Below are 21,713 nucleotides of genomic sequence, written 5' to 3'. Positions count from 1 at the left end.
TTCCTTCATTACTTTGACCTTAATAAGCCTTAGTAATTTTCCTTATAGTTCTTTCAAAGTAATAACCTATCTAGTGATTTTTTTTTAACTTTGTGTGTCAGTGGTAAATGGGCAATCACAAAAATAGAATCTGATTTCTAATTCATCTTTTGGAGAAAGCCCAAAAAGCTTTTTTTGAATTTACATATGTCTCTGGGCAAAGTTTCCATCCTTCACAAAGGTAACTATAAAAAATTGGGGAGGGGGGTTAAAGGCTTAGCTTTTTGCTATTTGAAACTAAAGGTCATTTGCCGTAGAGTCTTTAACAATACGGTGTTCTTGTGCAGTTTTGGGAAATTTCCATAGTATGGTAATTTGACAGAAGGGTAGTTTACCACAGTAGGGTGGAAGAATATGAAGTTCCATATAACATTTCTGGAGACCAAGTGAAGCTCTTAATATGGTTTTGAAAAACTTAACTCTCAATAGAACATTGCAGTGGTGAAATGCTTGCAAAATGACTGGATATTGCTTCTTTTTTTTTTTTTAAATCAGGCCTTCCAAGAAGATATGGTGTTAAAGATATAGCTCAATATTTTCTTAATGTTCCTATTAGATAGATTGTGTTCTAGAGTATTAAGTAGACATTTTAGACCAAAAGAAACCCCCTATCTGACCAGCAGCATAAAAAGATGCCTCAGAGGCCCTTCCTGGTATCCTGGTTCCCCAAGTTGTTAGTTTCTTTATATCATCTTTTTCCCCTGTAATTTTAAAACAATTTTATTTTTTATGCATTCTGTTACTTACATGTGAACTTGTTTTATTCTGCTGGTATAATGTAAACTCCTTGAGGTCTGGAACTGTCACTTTGTTTTCCCAGCGCCTGCTACATAGTGGATGCCTTAGTAAATGCTTGTTGGTTGATTGAAGGAATTTAGATGGCAGAGATGAATGTAATCAGAAATTCAAGTAATTTATGGTGATGGTATAAAATATATACAAATGATTGATACAAGTGTATTTAGAGACCATATGTACCACCTTCCTGTCCCCCCTACTCTCAGTTAAGTAAAATTAGTTTATTTAGAACCTAACCAGAATTTTTTTCTTTATACTTTGGAACTAGTAACTAGGATGGTTGGGAGAAGTATATGGGAAAGAACACTGGTTTTGAAGTAAGGAGGGGAGTTTTAAATATCTGTTTATTACCTTTGGCCTTGGGAAGGTCAGTTCAACCTCTGTGCTTTGGTTTTGTTAAATTTGTAAAATGGGATTATATGTGATATCTAATTTTTCTCTGTATATTTTTTGATAAGCTGGTAAAAATTTAAGGAAACCTATAGGGTATTTTGGTTAGATATTTGGTCTGTTTCTGTATCTGCTGGCACTAGTGATCCAGGCAGGTTGAGCTATCAGTGCCTGACTTAGGACTGGGAGAAAGGGAGATTTTTTTTTTTCTTTTTGGAGGGCATTTGGGGTTACTGTAAGTTTTTTTTTTTTTTTGCGTGTGTGTACTAAGTGTCTGAGGCCGCATCTGAACCCAGGTCCTCCTGACTCCAGGGCCGGTGCTCTATTCGCTGTGCCACCTAGCTGCCCCCAAGAAGGGTGATTTTCAACAAACCTATCCCAGAGGAGGAAATGATTGTGTTTTACCTCGTAGCCTGGGATACTTGGCTTGTGGCTGAGATAACTGGACAGAATTGATCCTAATGACATTCACCTTTTTCTCTCTAATATACTAACTTAAGTATATGGCTCAAGCCCTCAGCCAGTTTTCACTGATGAAATACAAAATAATTCAGTATTTTACCTTTTGCTTCCCTTCTAGTTTTCTTCAGCTCTCTTTATCATCTCATTGATTGCTTTCAAGTAAACAGAATTGGCACAGATTCAGTTGGACATTTGGATTTTAATTTGTGCATGTAGAAAAAAATACTTAAAATAATATTTACAAGAATGTCAGTTTTAAAAGTAGCTACAGTATGTCACCTATTAGGGAAAGAGTAGAACAAAGGGAATAAACAGGAAAGTGGGTCTCAGTTTCAGGAAAGGGTAGGAGAAATTTTTCATGACAGTTTCACTGACTACCTTGTTCCTGTGTCTTGGATGGTAGTTGGCCAGCTGGCATTCTCTCCCCATCTTCCTAGGGTTCACCCCTCTGCTGATAGTTACCAACTCAATTCTGGATGAATTCTATAGGAAGACTCCAGCTGGGATGTTGTTCTTTCTCTAACCTCAACATTTGTCTTGTCCTTCCAATGTCAGTCTTCCCATCCTCTCTGTCTCCTTTATTTGGCTTGGCTTCCAGCCTTTGCTTCCTACAAACTCCTTCCAAGGTCAGGGTCAAAGACTTCCAAGGTCAGGGTCAAAGACCTTATGGATAGTTTGCCTTCAGGTAATGTCTAAAATAACGCTCACATTTCAGAGAACATTGGAAAAGGGAAAGACTGTTCATCATCACCCTCCACTTTCACCACTCCCCCATTCTCATGCTTTTCTGTTTAAGCCTTTTGGCAGAGCTCCAGAAAAGAGGGTTTGTATTTACAATCTACATTCATAGTATTTAAGGAGAGATTTCTTGGTGTGGTGGATAGCTGGAGTTGGGAATACCCTGGTTAAAGTCATATCCCTGACACATGATTCTTTTTTCCTCTTTTTGGAGGGCATTTTGGGGTTAATTGACTTGCCCAAGGTCACACGGCTAGTTTTTTGTGTGTTAAGTGCCTGAGGCCATATTTGAACTCAGGTCCTCCTGACTCCAGGGCCGGTGCTCTATTCACACTGCGACACCTAGCCTGCCCCCTGACACGTGATTATTAATTCTGGGCAAGTGATTAACCTCAGTGCCCAGGCAACTCTGAGATTAAGTTATAGAACAGGTGTCCATGAACATGGGTTAAGAGGGCGTAGGAGGTGTTTTTCATCGCAATCACAGGTCTGGTGGGAAAAAAATTCTCTACTTAAAGGATCTGAGAATTCTTTTCAGTGCTTTTTCTCACACAATACATTTGAGACTTTGTCTAGCCAATGAATGTCTAGCTTGGTGGTATGTGATAAGCAGCTTGGTACTTAGCTAGTCTTCTGACAACATAGCATAGAACCTTTCTAGTTTTGTAGAACCTGAGCTAAGGACTGGGGTGGGGAACTGTGGCCTCAAGGTCCTCAAGTGCTGCCCTTTGAATCCAAACTTAATAAATCCCTTAATAAATGGATTTGTTCTGTAAAACTTGGACTCGGTCAAAAGGCTGCACTCAAGGACCTAGAAGGCCACATGTGGCTTCCAGGCCACATACAGGTTCCCCACCCCAGACTAGGATTACCTCCACACATATGGAAAGACAAGTGAATAGGACTTTAGGGGAGGATATTTATTTGCCTTTTTAAATTAAATTTTCCTTTTCATTATGAACTCAGTAAACGTGAACATTTCTATATACAAAGAACAGGAAAGAGGATTGTATATGAAAATGAATTGCTATTTACATACAGCTTATTAAAAAAAATTAAATATTGCATTATTTTCCGTGCTTTATTTATCCCTTTCTGACTGTCCAGTGTCTTCTCCATATTTTTGAAATACTTAAGTTCTTTGATTTTTTTGCATCATCACTTGTTTCTCAGCTCCACCCTTACAACTACCCCTCCCCCAAAGTCACTTCTTGTAATGAGTAACCATTGTTAAAAACAAAACACTCAGAATGCATTTCATTCTACACTAAGTTCATCACCTGCCCCAGAGATGCTTTTGATTTATTATCAGTTTTATGGTATCACAATTGGTCATTAAATTGATTGTAGTTCTTACATTATCCATACTTTTCTTTAGGTGGTAGTCTTTTTATAAATTGCTCTCCTGGTTCTGTTCACTTCACTATCAGTTCATGTAAGTCTTTGCAGGTTTCTCTGAACCCATCCCTTTTGGCTTTTCTTAAGTGCTTTAATGTTACATTTTTATACTATTCCCAAATGATGTGTACCCATTTTTTTTTTCCTGTTCTGCAGCAAAATTCTATCTACATTTTTTAATATATCAATACTTTGTTTCTTTTTTTGATCTTTTTGTATAGTATAGAAGCATTACTTGTGTGCACATTTTAATAACTTTCAGTTTAAAGCTTTGAATACTTACTCCACTAGTATTAACTTATTTATCAAAACTAGCATGAGCTTAAGGAGTTAATTTAAAAAGACCTAGTCATTTCTGTTGCCCTATCTGCCTTTTTGCATTTTTTGGTTGACCAGCATGTAAAGTAACTAATGAGGAAAGACCTTATTTGACTTATCTGCTGTTTTGTGAATCTTGATTTTTATTAACCTGCAAGGGAAATAACAATATTTGAAAGAATATGATACAAACAAGAAGTTGTAGCAGAAATACTTCATTTTAAAAAGATTGATTTTACATGGTTATTGCCTTTTTCAGGCACAAACTGATGGAACATCTGTTTACTAGAATTGAAAATGCTAATAAATTTGCTAAATTTGAGTGTTGCTTTGCTTAATATTTTACTTGTACTATCAAACATTTACATAACTGCAATTTGGTAACTTGATGACAGACTATATTGATTTTCCTCCAAACTGCGGAATTATAACATATGGTAGAAAATTCCACAAGGCAGGTGAACATTATTTTAGCATAATTATGTCTACACTTAGATATATAGCTTTAAAAAGATAACTGGATTGAGGAGTAGTTAATTTACTTCACAGGTTTGCCTTTATTTGGATTGGTTACCCAGATAATCACAAAACTGGGCATGGTATTTGAAGGTAATGGATAGAAATTTGAAGACAATTCATTTAATCTTTTGATTTAAACTATTATTTGACACAGGGGGTTTGGATGTGAAAGATTCTTTTATAGAGCCATTGGGGAATAGTTGAAAATGTAACTGGAGGCAGAACCTGCGTCTAAATTCTGCCTTTGTCACTTAATGACCTTAGAATCTCTTTTGAGACTCAGTTCTTAGTAAAATGAGAAGGTTGGTTGAAATGTTCAGAGGTCCCCTAGAACTTCAAATCTATTAGACTGTGGTCCTGAAGGGATGGTAAAATAAAGCTATTCTGTGTTGACAATTAACCACTGAATATAATGTTGATCCAAGGTGTCAATTTTATAAAGTTAAAGTTTGTAAAATTACAGTTATTGGCTGGGAAGTGAGCCGATGGTGCTGGCATGCAAACAGTATAGGTGCATCTAGAGAGGAAGAAGATTGGAGTCCTCTTAATGTGCTGTGTATAGCCTACTACCCAGAGTCTTTCTCACATATAGTTTTTTAAACTCTTTTTTGGTATTGCAGACAAGAATGGGAAGCAAACCTTGATTTAATGTTTTGCTTCTTTTTAGAATTAAATGTATCTTCTTTCACATATAGTAGTAGATTTAAATATTCTGATGAACATAGAAAGAGCTTGGGTAGTAAGATCCTGGTATGCTTTTAGTTTGAATTAAGTTCTCTTGAGAGTAGTTATTTTATACTTTAAAATGACCTTTTTTTCTAGCACTAAAAAGCACCTAGCCTTTTTTTCTTGAGAAAGTCAGAAATGGACAGATAACAGATTCTCTAAACTGCTTGGTCAAAAATCACCTGAGTTAAGGCTAAATTTTTTCATCTAGGGAAATATAACTAGGTAGTAAAAATCCTATTTTCTCTTCTCTATACTCCCTAGCGCCATATCATTTTCTCACTCTCAAAAAAGTGTATTTTCAAGCGGAGAAAGAATTGAATTGGAACTTTTAAGATTCTCAGTTTTTATTTCAAGTTCTCAGATTGTACTTTTTTTTTTTGGTTGATGTCCTAAAAGTAGTCATTTGTACTTTTGCATTGAATAGAATTTAGTTTTTAGCTTTATGGTAAACTTAATATTTTAAATTCAAGGTGTTACTACTTGAATTTAAGTATTGTTTATGTTCATATTAAGTTTTTTTTTTTTTTTGGGGGGGGGGGGAAAGCAACGCAATTGGAGTTAAGTGATTTGTCCAGGGTCACACTGCAAGTAAGTGTCAAGTGTCTGAGGCTGGATTTGAACTGGGGTCCTCCTGACTCCAGGGCCGCTGCTCTTTTCACCCTACCACATAACTGCCCCTCATATTCCATTTTTAGATTGTTAGATGAATTAAATAATAGTTATCTTTCCTTTCAGCTCTTTTAGGATGCTGAGGATATTTTAGCTGAGGTGGATTAGGTGTTATTTGCATTTGAGAGAGTTAATGGCTGAGCAGAAAAGAATGTTCCTTGGTTAGTAAAGAATTTAAGCTCTTCCACTTAACGGATCTTAAGCAATTCACTTTGCCTTTGAAATTTCTTGGTTTTCTTATCTGTTAAATAAATAATGATAATTGAGCTATGTACCTTGTTGTGAAGTGCTTAAACCTTTGAGCTTTTGGCTCCATTTTTTAAAACGTGCTTTTGACAGGATGCATAGAATTGTACTAATTTTGGCCTTGAAAGTTTTGTGAAGATTTTTCTTTATTTCCCACCTATGCTAAACTGGAGAAAAAGATTCTTAAACCAAATTAACATTTCCTCACCCTTCCACTGGATAGATGGGGGAAATGTGGAATGGCCAACGGTTTGCAGTTTTCCTATTATTTATTTCTAAGATGATTTATTTTTCTTTCCTGGACTGCTGAATGATCATGGCAGTAATCTTAAAGTTCCTATCACTTCAGATCTAGTAAAGCAGAATTCCTGTTTCTCAGTTTTGGGTGTTTATCAGAGTATTTACCACAGTTATGGCATTTTATCCCCATATATCTTACAGTCTATAAGACTTTTTGATAATCTTTATATCACTTTCACTTCCCACTGTTTTCCTCTTTTTCCCATTAAAAAATTTTTTTATATAAAAAGGAGGAAGATAAAGCAATTCAGCAGAACTAACTGAATATACCAACCAAGTCCTACAGTAATATATAGTGTTCCACATTGAGTTACTTAACTGCAAAAAATGGAAGAGAAAGTATATTTATTGGGGTATTCTTTGGGGGTGCCAAGCCTTTCTCATTACATTTAGTGTTCTTGGGGGTGGGGAAGACTTTTTTTATTTTGTTATAGTCATTAAATGTTTTTTCTAGTATTCTTTTATTGGTTTTGTTCCTGTGTTCTATCAACCACATGTACCAAAGTTTGTTGAATCATTACACAGTCTATGAACATCTTTGGATTTCAGTTCTTAGCCACTGCAAAAAAAGTACTTGTTAAATATTTAGGTACATTTATAAATAAGTGGGAGCTTTTGTTCATGATTATGGAATTTATAAATGTCGCACATCTTTCTGGGCCAAAAAACCCCGCCAGCCCCAAAACCTGAACTGGATAATAGTTACTATCTTTAATTTGAGCAACTTTGTCTGTCTGTGCTTATTCAGGAAAAGTTATTATAGCAAACCTTTTCCACCACCAGGTTTTTAGCTGAAATAAAATTATAAAATGTGTTTAAGGCCTGAACAGTTGACAACTGACATACATGTTTGTGGTTTTCATGTGGCTCTAAGTCCAGATGAATTAGTAATAAATTCTACTTCCATAGAGTATAGACAGAATTTACATAACAGCAAAACAGAAGTAGATAATTGGTAGCCCCTAGATTTTTACTTAAATTCTTTCTTGGGAATCAAGGTGTTCTTTGTTGAAGTCATTTTAACTTCTGGTTTTGTGTAAAACAATCATTGATAAAAGGAAGGTGTGTGTAAGTGTGTAAACTGTACCTACAAAGGAAAGAGGCTGCAGGGGTTAGGGTTAGAAGAAAGTTGTGAGTCTATCTTAACACTTGTTACTGCTACTATATATAAAGTTAGTTAATTCTTGTCTTTTGTTCAGTAGAGATGATTTTAAAAATAATTTGCTACATTTGTAACCAACTCTTACATACTTTTGTTTCATTTATAGTGTGGATGAAGAATTAATCAGTCTTCTTACATACGTGATTTAATTTTTTGCTTTTTGGAGGGGGAAGGCTGGGCAGTTGGGGTTAAGTGACTTACCCAAGGTCACACAGCTAGTAAGTGTTAAGTGTCTGAGGTAGCATTTGAACTCTGGACCTCCTGACTCCAGGCAGGTGCTCAATTCATTTAGCCACCTGGCAGCCCTCTGTGATTTAAATTTAAAGAAAAATTACAACTTTATAGTTGGGTATAGAAATCTTTTGATCCCTTTTATTCATTTTTTATGCTTACTCAAACTGAACTTGGACAGATTAGCATAATTGCTTTTGGAAAAGATGTTGGCTATCTTGACATTAAATTATGTGTTGGTGTCGGCTGAGATTCTTGTGATTTAAATAATGCTACTAAAAATGTTAAATAGCTATCAATTAACCTGCCATATAAACACACAAAACTTAGCACAATTCCTAGCCTTTAATGAGGCAGAACCAAAGTAAATAACAGGGAAAAAGATGGTTTACTTTCTCTTCTTATAGACCTATCTGAAATTCTGATTCATTTTAGTCCTGATTTTCATTTCTTTCTCCCATCCCCCTCAGTATGTATTTAGCTGTGGTTTTGCTTATTTCACGGTTACCTCATACTGACATTTCCTTATTTCCTTTTAGGTTTCAGTATTTTTACTTTTTTTTTTTAATTAGCCCTACAGGATTTTCTTAAATGGATATACTATAATTTAGTCATTCTCTAATTTTTAGACATAACAGTTTCCATTTATTGGGGTGTTACAAATGAATTAGCCCTGAATATTTATATAGATAAGGGTGTGTTGTGGTGTGTGTGATATTTTTGGAGGGAATAGGATCTTAGCAGAGGAATTTCTGGGTCAGAAAGTATGATGAGTTTTGTGACTTTGAAATGCTTTATTAATTTCTGATTTACATCAGTTATTTCCACCAGCTTTTTAGTTAAAACTTTCTCTCCGTTTTTCCCCTACCCACTGCCCCAAAATAGCAGTCCCACAGGATATCCCCTCCTCTAATCTGCTCTCTCCCATATTTTCTCCCATACCCCTTTCGACTTTTCCAGTAGGGCATGGTGGATCTCTATGCCCCAGTGCCTGTATATCTTATTTCCCAATTACATGTAAAATAATATTAATAATAGTGTATATATATATTTAAACATTTGATTTTAGAACTTTGAATTCCAGATTCATTCCCTTCCTCCCTTGTCACCCACCCTTACTGGGAAGATAAGCAGTTCAGTATAGGTTGTACATGTGTAGATAATGCAAAACAATAACATAGTTTATATATTACAAAAGACTGACTATATTTCCCTCCCTTCTATCCCACCTCCTACTTGTTCTATTCTGTACTTTGATCCCGTCCCTTTTCAAAAGTGGGTGCTCCCTCCCCCCAGCCTGCCCTCCCTTCCATCATCTCCTCTCTCATCCCCTTCCCCCCTACTCTCCTGTAGGGTGAGATACCCTGTTTAGTGTGTATTTCATTCCTAAGCCAAATTCAATGATAATAAGGTTGACCCATTCTCTTTTGCTTTCCTGTTCTTCCTCTCCATTGTAACCATTTTCCCTTGCCTCTTCTATATGAGATAGTTTACCCCATTCTGTCTCTCCCCATCTCCTCTCATTATACTCCTCTCTGACCTCTTAATTTCACCTTTTAAGTATCATTCCTTCCTGTGCCCTCTATGTATACCTGTAAATATATATACACACTTTCACATATGTATTCATGTGCCCATAATACTCTCACATATAGACATATATATATTTCTATTCCCTTCAACTATTTTCATACTGAGAAAAGTTTCATCAGTTATAATTATTGTTTTTCCATGTAGGAATGTTAATAGTTCAACTTTGATAAGTTCCTTAAGATTTCTTTTCCCTGTTTACCTTCTAATGCTTCTCTTGCTTCTTGTATCTGAATGTCAAATTTTCTATTCAACTCTGTTTTTTTCAGCAAGAATGCTTGAAAGTCCTCTATTCCACTGAATGACCATATTTTCCCCTGAAACATGATGCTCAGTTTTGCTGGGTAGGTGATTCTTGGTTTTAATCCCAGCTCCTTTGACCTCTGGAATATCATATTCCAAGCCCTTCTATCCCTCAGTGTAGAAGCTGCCAGATCTTGGATTATCTTGATTGTATTTCCACAATATTCAAATTGTTTCTTCCTGGCTACTTGTAATATTCTGTCCTTAATCTGGGAATTCCAGAACCTGGCTATAATATTCTTAGGAATTTTCTTTTTGGGATCTTTTCAGGAGGTTATCGGTGGATTCTTTCAACCTCTATTTTGTCCTCTGGTACTAAAACATCAGGGCAGTTTTCTTTGAGAACTTCCTGGAAGATGATTTCTAGGTTCTTACTTTGATCATGGCTTTCAGGTAGACCAATAATTTTTAGATTATTTCTCCTGCATCTATATTCCAGGTCAGTGGTTTTTCCCATGAGATATTTCACATTGCCTTCTATTCTTTCATTTGTTTGGATCTGTTTAACAGCATCTTGATTTCTCATAAAGTCATTAGCTTCCATTTGCTCCAGTCTAATTCTGAAGCAATGATTCTCCTCATTGAGCTTTTAAGATTCTTTTTCCATCTGGCAGATTCGGCTTTTTAAGGCATTCTTCTCCTCATTGCCTTTTTGAGCCTCTTTTGCCATTTGAGTTAGTCTGTTTTTTAAGGTTGTATTTTCCTCAGGCTGTTGACCCTCATTTTGTAATTTTCTTGCATTGTTCTCATTTCTCTTCCCAATTTTTCCTCCACTTCTCTTATCTGCTTCTTAAGGTCCTCTATGGCTTGTAACCAGCTTGTATTTTCCTTTGAAGCTTTTGGTGCAGGAGTTCTGACTTCACTGTCTTCCTCCTGTTCCATGCTTTGCTCTTTTTTGTCCCCAAAATAGGAGTCTAATGTTGGAATCTTCTGTCTGCTTTGTTTCCTTTGCCCGGTCATGTTGCCCCTCAGTCACTTGACCCCTGGGCTTTTTGCCACAGTAGGACTCTGCCACCAGACAGGGGAGCTTTCGTCCCAAACACTGGGGTTTTCTCAGCTACTAGAGGTATTAGATGGGTACCCTCTCTGAGGTCTCCACATGCTCTGGCAAGCTGGACACACACCCCAGGACCTCCACCCTAGACAGCAATCCAGATCCAAGAAGGTTAAAGCAAGAGCGATTACCTCTCAGACTGGTCACTTGGTTCCCCTACGCTCTGCAGGCCAGGAGCTGAAGCTGCCATGGGGCACTGGCTTGCTGTGCCAGGCATCTCAGCGGCTTCTTGCCCCAGGGGCAAAAGCCATGTACTCCCACTTACTGGGTCCCAAAGTCCAGACTGCACTGACCTCTCACTTTGTCCTTCACATCTATGTGTTGATAATTCTGGAAAGGGCCACGGCTTGCCGCTGATCTGGAGTTCCTCTGGGTCATGTGGGCCTGTGCTTCTCTGGCCGATTCCTGCCAGCCTGCTCGGCTGTCCTCAGTGGGAGATTAGCTTCTCTGTGTCATTTTGTGGGTTCTGCAGCTCCAGAGTTTGTTCAGAGACCCCTTTTTACATGGATTGGGGAAGGTGGAAGCCGGAGCAGCAGGGAGGTCCTACTTCTACTCTACCATCTTGACTCCGCCTCTGTCAGTTTTGTGACTTTTATTAGTCTTGAGAATGTTTATATTATTCTGTACTGGACCTTTGCTCTTTAGGTGTGCTTCCACTTCAGTTCTGTAAGAATTGTATTATAGATTGAATTTTTATTTATAAATTCTATTGTGTTTTTTTTTTTTTTAAGCAATAGGGGTTAAGTAACTTGCTCAAGGTTACAGGGCCAGTCATTTCTGGGTGTGGTGCTAAGTATCTGAGCCTGGATTTGATCCCCAGGTCATCCTGACACTGGAGCCGGTGCTCTTACTTGCTGTGCTACCTGGCCGCCCCTCTATAAATTCTATTGTTAAACATCTTTAGTTCATTTTTGAAAATTGCGTGGGTTTAGTTTTTGCAGATTTTATAAATTTATTGTATGTGAATCTAGCCTTGTGTTTTTTCCTTCATTGATAAATACATATATATGTAGAATCTAAATACATGTATATGTAGAATCTGAATAAGGTAGTAGGTTGGTTAGTCCAGTCTAGCTTTTATTTGAACACTCACAGTGATTGATAGAAGATTTATTATTTCCTTAGGTAAGCCATTTCATTGTTTTGTGGCTCTCCTTATTTAGAAAGTTTTTTCTTTTTCATTTGAATGCTTTTTCCTTACAGTTTTATTTTGGTTGAGGTCCTGCCTCCTGAACTTATACAGGATGTTTGCTTTATAATGATAGTCCTTCAGATATTTGAAGGGCTATTTTTCAAGTGTCTTTCCCTTCACCAACCCATGTTTCATTGTTGTCTCATGAATCCCATACAGTATAAAACAACCCAACCCAGCATAATACAATACAAAACATTTCCAGAGTACAATAAAAAATATTCTTCCTTCTACCTTACACTGTATAACTGAACTTTCTTAGCTAATTAGTGTGTAACTTAATCTGTAGCTACAAAATTTGTTTTAATTGGTTTTACTCCCATTCTAGCCTTTAAAAATTTTTTGGAATCCTATGATTAATATATTGGCTAATATCACCACAAAGTTTGTAAGAATTTATTTGTCTTCTAAACTCTTTGAGTTTTTCTTAGGATTTCTGGGTAAATGATTTCAGAGAGAATAGAGAAGGAATACACAGTTCTTCTAAAGTGACCTATAGACTTAAGTGTGCTCTTCTTTTTAAGTTTGCTTTCATTTTTGATTGAATAGAATTATCTGTTTTGTGGTTTAAGTTATTACAAATATCCCATCTAGATATAGTGTAAATAGAAATTAGATTTGTCACATTTTTTTCTCCTAGGTTGCAGTTGACCAAAGAGATGGTTATGGAGAAGCCAAGTCCCCTGCTGGTCGGGCGGGAATTTGTGAGACAGTATTACACTCTTTTGAACCAGGCGCCAGACATGCTGCATAGGTAGGCATTCCTTTTTGTTAAACTGGACAGTTATAGAATGCAGAATGTGTTTACTCTTGATCAATAGAGGTGTTGTGATATAGTAGAAAGAACATTGGCTTTTGAGTCAGGAACTAGATTGGAATCATTTGTCACTTATTAGTGGTAACTTTAAACTTTTGTAAAAACTTTCTGTAAAATTAGAATAATGAACAATGATGCTTTTACTGATTGTATGGCTGTAGAGGAAAGTGCTTTCTAAATGGTAAATAGCCGATGTTTGCCCATAGAAAAAATTCTCAGGTATACTACCCTGCTTGAGGACTATATAGGTAAAACAGTCATTGGTTCAATTAAAACTAAATATAAATACAAAGAAATATAAAATATATAAAAATATATGTAAAATACAAAGAAAACTTGGATAATTGTATTAGAAGGCAGGTTTTAAGAATAAAAAATTAAGCAAGAGTTTTGAGCGTCATCATGTCTTGTTTTACAGGTTTTATGGAAAGAACTCATCTTACGTTCATGGAGGTTTGGATTCCAATGGAAAACCAGCTGATGCTGTCTATGGACAAAAAGTAAGCGTTTTGAAACTTAGGATTTTTTCCTATTGTCAAATACAGTTATTTCAAAACAAAACATAAAATCGTGAGAAATAACTATTTCTAAATAGACTTTGAACTGACCAGAATTTATTGGCATGGGATTTTAGGTACTTAGCTGTAATTAGTTTAAAAGAAGAAAATCTTTTAAGTCAAAATAATTCTAGGATAATTAGTTTATGCAAATTTCATTGTAGAGACTTGGTTTTTTGTTCTTTTCCTTACCTTCGTAATAATTGGATGGTCCTAGACATCATGTTTTTTTTTGTTCATTCAGTGTTTTTCAAGTACCAGTTATGCAGTGTACTATATAGGCTCAGTGATAAAAATAATTCCTGCCCTCAACTAGCTTAGAAGTTTGGGCTATGTGGGATATCTGCAAAATGATATGATAAATATGTTTCCTTGGGAAACAAGGACAAGGTAGCATTTTAGGTAGGCCTTGAGACTGGGTGGAGACATGGGAGAGAAAGGAAGCTATTAGTTTAGTGATATTACTAAGAAAACCTGGGGCTTTTAGCCATAGGTAATAGAATTTTATAGGGTAAAAGCAAGAAAAGAGTAAGAAAGAAAGGTGCCCTTGAAATTCCAAACTTGCAAAATGAATTAATTGTACTGAATTTGGTCTCTTGTTGAATAAATTTAAATTTGGTTAATTGACTGTTGCCTGGGTTCTTTAGGAAATCCATCGGAAAGTGATGTCCCAAAACTTTACAAATTGTCACACTAAGATTCGTCATGTGGATGCTCATGCTACCCTCAATGATGGTGTTGTGGTCCAGGTGATGGGATTGCTGTCTAATAATAACCAAGCATTTCGAAGATTCATGCAGACATTTGTACTTGCACCAGAGGTATGTATTGATGTGAACTGTCACTTTTAATGTGTGACAACTTCAAATCTAAAGAAATAGTGAATTGGCAAACAACTACTGAGAGGGACATTTAAGACTACTCAAGCCTCACAAGTTAGACTGCTTTTATCATAACCAAGTTACTAACTTCTCTTTCTCTTGTTTGGTTTGACTCAAGTTATTCTTTGTGTTGATTGTCTGATTTGTAACTCTAGTCTGTTACTTTTTTTCATGGTGGACAAATAGGTCAATTGAAAAAAAATTGGAAATATAAAATCATAGGATAGAGGCATTGAGTCCCCTGTCTGCAACAAGATATGTAGAATTGAATATATGTTTTAAGAGAAACTCATTGTGAGACAGCCAGTTTCATTTTTTGATAGCTCTGATTAGTAGGAAGTTCTTGATGTCATATTGGGCTGGTATTTACTTCATGTAACTTGCCTACCAGTAGTCTCAGTTCTATCCTTTGGGGCTACATGGAATTCTAATTCTTTCACATGACAGCTCTTCACACACTCTTCCTCCTCTGACCCTCTTCTTAACAGAACATGATTTTGACTGCCTTCCTACTATTGTGTTCTTATTAAAAGGTGAGACCTAGAACAAGTTGAACACAACTCATTGCACTTGGAAAAATTGTTAACATACTGCTGCTGTATTTACTTATTTTTTTGGAGGGCAGTTGGGGTTAAGTGACTTGCCCAAAGTTGCAAGGCTAGTAAATGTGTCAAGTGTCTGAGGCTGGGTTTGAACTCAGGTCCTAGTGACTCCAGGGCCAATGCTCTATTCACTGCGCCACTTAGCCGCCCCATCATACTACTGCTTTAAGTCTCAACTCAGAGGAAGTCTTTAAGGCTCGACATTTCACATAATGAGAATAAATTATCCATTTTACTAGACCTCCAGATAAGCCAAGTACAAAATATTGCCCAGGTCTTGTTTCCCACATCTACTTTAAGGAATTCCTTAGAACCTGGGAGTTGTGGTGAACAGTTCCTTGATTTAAACCATGTCCAACAACCCCTAACCCCAAGACAACTGAGCCAGGTGGCTCAGCAAGTAAAGAGCACCAGCTCCAGTGTTGGGATGACCTGGGGATCAAATCTGGGCTCAGGTACCTTCTTATTGACCTATCCAACCATCTTGGGCCCTCCTATGGATGTGTTTGAGTCATATGTGTTCCCATGTGGGGCCTGCCTGTATCTGGTCAGGGTTCTGGTGCTGTTTGGCCCAGCTGCAAACCAGGGTCCCACTGCCTTTTCTTTCACTCCTGGTATTATCAGTTGCTTCTTGAGGCTGTGTGCCTCACTGTTGGGGTGCCTGAACTTCACTGTTTTCCCCATACTCTATTACAACCAATACTATCATTTTTCCCTGAGCCTACTACCCTCAAAGGCAGCTTTCACTGCTTTCCTTATTTAGTCATTTGCCATTGGTCTTGTTTGAACTTCTACCTGAAGATTTAATATTAACTACCCTCATCACTACTGGAAATCATAAACTGACAGAATTTGCATCTGAGTACCTGTGTCCATCCATAGCCTATTCTTCACTTAAGGGATCTTAAATATAAATTACATTTCTTCAATGATGTTATTAACATGTAGTATTTAAGAAGTGTTGATGACTATGTTTATTTTTTAATACATTTAGAACTTAGCGTTTATAATATTGATCACAATAGTTTTTTACTCCAGTTTGTTAAAAAAAAAAAAAAAGATGTAAGCTCATTTGAGTCAATCCTTGTACTTCAGATGATCAGGTTCTTGAAATGCCAGCTGAGTAAGTGAATGCCTTTCCACTTTTGCATTTCAGGGTTCTGTTGCAAACAAATTCTATGTTCATAATGACATCTTCCGATACCAAGATGAGGTTTTTGGTGGTTTTGTCACTGAACCTCAAGAAGGTAAAAAAAATACATACTGACTTTGCTTTTTATATGCCATTTTATTAGTCAGCTATCAGGGTCTCAGGGATACCATGTATTATAGAGGCTGACATTTTTAGTTCATTGACCACTTTTTGAATCTTTGTAATTGCAATGTTTAATTGAAGACAAAGCTTTCTCTATTTCATTTTAATGGGTCAGGATCTACATTTCTTTACTGTTAACCATCTTGTGCTAAAACCAGCTCATGGGAGCTGATTGTTAAATTTTCAAAATATTTGCACCTTGGAAATTGGCAAATGTACAAATCCGGACTGGGTCTGTAGTTTGTCCAGATTTAAGAAAGTGATAGAAAAATGGTAATAAAGCACATTAAACTTAAAAGCATGTGTGTATATATATATATATATGCCTCCCATAGAGCCAGTTGTTAAATATTTATTAGCATAACTGCTCAATCCATATGACAAGACAATCTAAAAGATTCCTTTCAGTGGTCTTTTTGATGTGCGAGTGACTCAGTCCTCTTAGTTGAGGTTTAAGATGATTCTGCCATCTACTCCATTTTAGTCATTTCTGTTTAGAGGACAAGGAGGTAACACAAGTGACTAAATAAGAATATACACTGTTGGCCATACCTTAAAAATTCCGTTCATTAGTAAAATTGTAATTTCCACTGAAGGACGCTTCCACGAAGAGCTTAAAGCCTTAAACTGATTATAAAGGATCTGGTAACTAGGGTTTCTTATATGTTATATGTGTCCAGATTTTTTGTTGTTGTTGTTTTGGTGTGGCAGTTGGACTTAAGTGACTTGCCCAGGGTCCCACAGCTAGTAAGTATCTATAGTGTCTGTAGTAGAATTTGAACATAGGTCCTGTTGATTCCAGGGCTGGTACTCTTTACTGTGCCACCTAGATGCCCCTCCCACTGTTTACCTAATTAAAAAAAAAACATTTATCTACTGATTGAATAGTTGCACAGTTGTTTTAATTAATTTTGTTCCCCAATATAGAATCTGAGGAGGAAGTAGAAGAACCAGAGGAAAGGCAGCAGACCCCAGAGGGAGTCCCTGATGACTCCGGGGCTTTTTATGACCAGACTGGCAGGTAAGAAATGTTCTTAGAACTGAATAGAGACTTGTTTCTGTAGTCAGCTTCCTTGTGTTTTAGTAGGAATTTGTAAACAGACTTTAAAATCATAGATTCTAGAATCTTTTATGAGAATGGGAAAGTTGCTTTGAATGTTTTGAGTTTTTACCATCCTAATGGTAAAATAACATTGAATTTATATTTTATAAATTAAGAGACAAAGTAACATAGTGAATAAAAAGATGAAAGACTTGGAGTTGGGAGAAGGTTCATTTCTGGGATTGTCCTGTTTCATTTGTGTTCAACTCTTTGTGACCCCATTTGGGTTTTCTTGCAAAGATACTGAAGTGGTTTGCCTTTCCCTTCTCCAGCTCATTTTACATTTACCTCATTTACAGATGAGGACCTGAGGCAAATGGGATTAAGTAATTTGCCCAGGGTCACACAGCTAGTGAGTGGCTGAGGCCAGATTTGAACTCACTGTCCTCCTGACTCCAGCGCTGACACTCTATCCACTGTGTGCGTCATCTAACTCCCCCACTTTTGGGATACCTTCTGGCTTTTCAAATATAGACAAGTCACATAAATCTCTCAAAGGCTCAGTTTCCTTATCTGCAAAGTGGAGAATCTTTGAACTCTATATCTCATAGGGTAGTTGTGAAAAGTCCTTTGCAAACCTAAATGACTATCTAAATGTGAATTATTATTCTAAAATATCCAATACCCTTCAAGGTGTCTTATTTTTGTCTTACACTTAAAACATCCACCAAAACTACATCAACCATATAGTTATCAAGCATTGTGCTAAATGCCTTGTCTTCCTTGAGCTTGAAATTTAATTGGAAGAAAAAAAGCAGCATGACAAACAACAGAAGAATTAATTATTGTAAGACAGGTTTATGCTGAGTTTTTGATATTTAATTTGATCCAATTCTGAATAGTTATAAAATGCTTTTTATGTATTGTACGCTGTATTGGAGAAAGAGAAAGTATTTTTTAGAAAATTTATTTCCAGTTTAAAAACAATAAGCATTAAAAAAAAATCCACCAATCTCTGATTTTTGTCCTTTTCTCTTGTCTTTTGGATAATTATTATTTCTTGTTTTTGGTTCATGGCTGGGGTTAAAACCCTTGGAACTAAGACATAGTCAGCTTTACTGTTGAACTCGGGAAATAGAATGACTTGTTGATTCTTCATATTCCAAGCAATGACCTGGAGGAGCACCTAGAGGATCCTGTTGCGGAGCCAGAGCCAGAGCCAGAGCCAGAGCCTGAGCAAGAAGCTGAACCTGAAATCCATGAAGAAAAGTCTGAACCAGCTTTGGAAGAGCCTGTTTCTGAAGAGACTCCAAAGAGCTCGTCTCCAGTGCCTGCGGATTCTGCTCCAGCAGTACAGGAGGACTTGAGAGTAAGGAAGATTAGGAATGTCTATGCTTCTCTGGCAGCACCTATTCTTAATGATCCAGTTATTTGTATAGTGTATGTGCAAAAGTTTTTAGTGAAAGCTTCTTCATGTTAAATTCTCATAGTCCTGCCTGTCTGAACCAAACTCAAGATTCTTAACTTTTCTTTTTTGAAGTATCACTAAAATCCTCTGTATTCCTTCCACTATTACCTTTCAGAAAGTCATCCCATATAACAAATGTTTCTAAAGCACAAATAATAAAGGGAGAAAAAGAATAACTGATAAACTCATTGAAAAAGTAAAAAATGTGTAATTTATTACAACTGGGGACCTCTACCTCTACAAAAGAATGGAATGGAGATATCTCTACTTTAGACCTATACTTTCTTGTTCTTTGTACATTTGCAAGATTCATTTTTATGATTCTTGCTTTTTTTTTTACATTGTAATTGTATATACTGTTTTCTTGACTCTGCTTAATTCTCCATGTATCAAATCCTTCCATGCTTTTCTGTATTCCTCCTTTTTGTTATTTCTTAACTTCATGATGATATTCTGCAGTTTATTTAGCCATTTCCCACTTGGTGGGCATTTGCTTTATTTTTAAAAAAGTGCTGCAATAAATATTTTGGTCTGTCTTTGGACTTATTAGCATTGGCCTCCTTGGAGTATAAGACTGGTATTGAAATCTCAGGGTTAAAGGGTATAGACATTTTAGTTGCTTTATTTGCATAATTCCAGATTGTTTCTGAAAATGGTTGACCTAAATTTTGTCATTTTTGCCACTTTTCAAGATGTGTGGTAATAAGGTATGGATGGGGGTATGCATAGTATATGAAAATTCATGTTATTTCATGAGTGTTTAAATTTTTTTTATACGTTCACCACAGCCTTATAGCCCATATCTCCTTCGCCCCTTTTAATTTCATTTGATGGATTGTTGGTGTACTCTTGACTATAATATGCTCACACATCCTCCTGCATTTTGCCTGCTCAGTACCCATAACTGTTGTACTTACTCCTTCCTATTAGCCTGTTAAGAATTCAACTCCCTTGCCTCTTGCTTTGGTGGAGGAACACAGTTACCATCTCCCTTTCTCTTTTTTTGCTTCCACCTACACTTATGTGGCACATTTATTTCATCTTCAGTTATGTTTTGGTTTCCCATGCCTCCCTTCCTCCTGCCCTCCCTTTTGTATTTTGACTAGCTCAGGGTATTGGAAACTGATTTATCTGAGTTGTAGAATGGATCCTTTTTCTCTAGGGAAGTATCCCATATTGTGCTTTGTTAATCTTTAATGAAACAGTAATTCTGTCCTAAAGCAGATAATATCATGGCCATTGTCATTTTAAGGATTGCTTAGGTAGTATCATCTGTGTTTGGGACTCTGTTAAGGCTGAAAAACACACTTGAAAGCTGAAGTGGGTGGATATGTAAACTTACTACATTGGGAATATCTGCAAGGATAGTGTCTGCTTTTAAGAAACAAAAGCCTATTATATAAAGCTGTATGTTGTGACTGATCTTTCTTTGTACTTTTAGACCTTTTCCTGGGCATCTGTGACCAGTAAGAACCTTCCACCTAGTGGAGCTGTTCCAGTGTCTGGGATACCACCCCATGTTGTTAAAGTACCAGCTTCACAGGTGAGGTTCTAATATGAAAGTTGGATGGACCTACTCTTGATTTGGCTTTGGAAGCAGTCTTTTTGTGGGTTCTCTAGGGTAAAAGATGGTTCAAAGATCGTAGCAGATAAATTAGGATTCCTAATTTGGGTGAGATTTGTTTGTTTACATACAAATTAAATTGTTTTTAATCCAGGCTCGCCCAGAATCAAAACCGGAATCTCAGACACCACCACAGAGGCCCCAGAGGGACCAGAGAGTGAGGGAACAACGAACTAATATCCCACCCCAAAGGGGACCCAGACCAAGTAAGAGAACTTTAGGAAGTATGATTTGTCTTAATGGTTTTCATTTCTGTGTTTCAGACTAGAGGATAAATGAGTCTTTTTCTCTGTTAATAGTTGGCTGGAGCCTTAAGTGATACGTGATATAAGGGCCATTGAATATACAAACTTTAAATGATTCTTTTTGATATGACTTGAAGCATTTTGTTTCTTTTCAAGTTCGTGAAGGTGGTGAACAGGGTGATATGGATACAAGGAGAATTGTGAGATATCCAGACAGTCATCAGCTTTTTGTTGGAAATCTTCCACATGATGTGGACAAAGCAGAACTAAAAGATTTCTTCCAAAGTAGGTTACTGAATTGTTGGAACTTGGGTTGAAAGTGTAAGTTCTCTTGGTATAACAACAGGCCTAACAAATGACCAAAGGTTTCTGTGTTTCGTTCAAAGGTTATGGGAATGTTGTGGAACTTAGAATTAATAGTGGAGGGAAGCTACCCAATTTTGGTTTTGTGGTGTTTGATGACCCAGAGCCAGTTCAGAAGATCCTTGGCAGCAGGGTAAGAATATTTCATACATATAATATTGTACTTCTAAGTAATCATTGCATTTGGTAGTGAAAGTTTGTGTTTTTAAATATTTCATGGCTGTCATTTTATGAGAATGTCTTTTTCTTGTTAGATTTGACCAAGTGATTGTTGAATTCTATTTTGGTCTATTTAATACTTTTTTACTTGAAAAAGGCAAAAAGTACAAAGAACTACACAAAGCACTCTGTGCTGTTTTGCAAACAGTGACTATATATGCATAATAGCTTTGTATAGGTAAAACCCAAGATGTTCAAAAATACTACCACGTTCATTCCAAAATCCTGTCCTGTTGCCTACCGTGTTTCCCCGATGATAAGACACTGTCTTATTATTTTTTTGGACAGAAAAACACCAGAGGGCTTATTTTAATGAACATTGACAGCAATTTTAATAAACAGCTCTCCTTCGAGGCACTGCTCTCAATGGTGCCAGCAAGCAAATCACTGGGGAAGAACAGGATGACACGCTCACTGCTGCAGCTCTGATTGGATGCAGCTC

General features: G+C 36.6%; 1 protein-coding gene across 4 annotated transcripts in view; it reads left to right on the top strand.

The window, feature by feature from the left end:
- G3BP1 (G3BP stress granule assembly factor 1) overlaps window positions 1-21,713 on the top strand; it is a 137,658-nt gene that overhangs the window by 111,972 nt on the left and 3,973 nt on the right. Inside the window, exons 3-12 of one of the 4 annotated variants that reach the window (XM_069102559.1) lie at window positions 12,779-12,892; window positions 13,374-13,455; window positions 14,160-14,333; window positions 16,152-16,242; window positions 17,238-17,331; window positions 18,520-18,721; window positions 20,262-20,363; window positions 20,539-20,650; window positions 20,846-20,974; window positions 21,055-21,185. In XM_069102559.1, coding sequence (XP_068958660.1) covers window positions 12,798-12,892; window positions 13,374-13,455; window positions 14,160-14,333; window positions 16,152-16,242; window positions 17,238-17,331; window positions 18,520-18,721; window positions 20,262-20,363; window positions 20,539-20,650; window positions 20,846-20,974; window positions 21,055-21,185 — 1,212 coding nt within the window. In that variant the 5' untranslated portion in view covers window positions 12,779-12,797. The remainder of the gene's footprint in view (window positions 1-12,778; window positions 12,893-13,373; window positions 13,456-14,159; window positions 14,334-16,151; window positions 16,243-17,237; window positions 17,332-18,519; window positions 18,722-20,261; window positions 20,364-20,538; window positions 20,651-20,845; window positions 20,975-21,054; window positions 21,186-21,713) is intronic. The other 3 variants (XM_069102562.1, XM_069102558.1, XM_069102560.1) reach the window with 3 other exon arrangements.

The sequence above is a fragment of the Petaurus breviceps genome, unplaced genomic scaffold (assembly GCF_028583685.1).
Source record: "Petaurus breviceps papuanus isolate PSGF00001 unplaced genomic scaffold, PetGlider_PUasm1.0 551, whole genome shotgun sequence".
Taxonomy (NCBI): Eukaryota; Metazoa; Chordata; class Mammalia; order Diprotodontia; family Petauridae; genus Petaurus; species Petaurus breviceps.
This window is presented reverse-complemented; position numbering and strand designations above follow the sequence as displayed.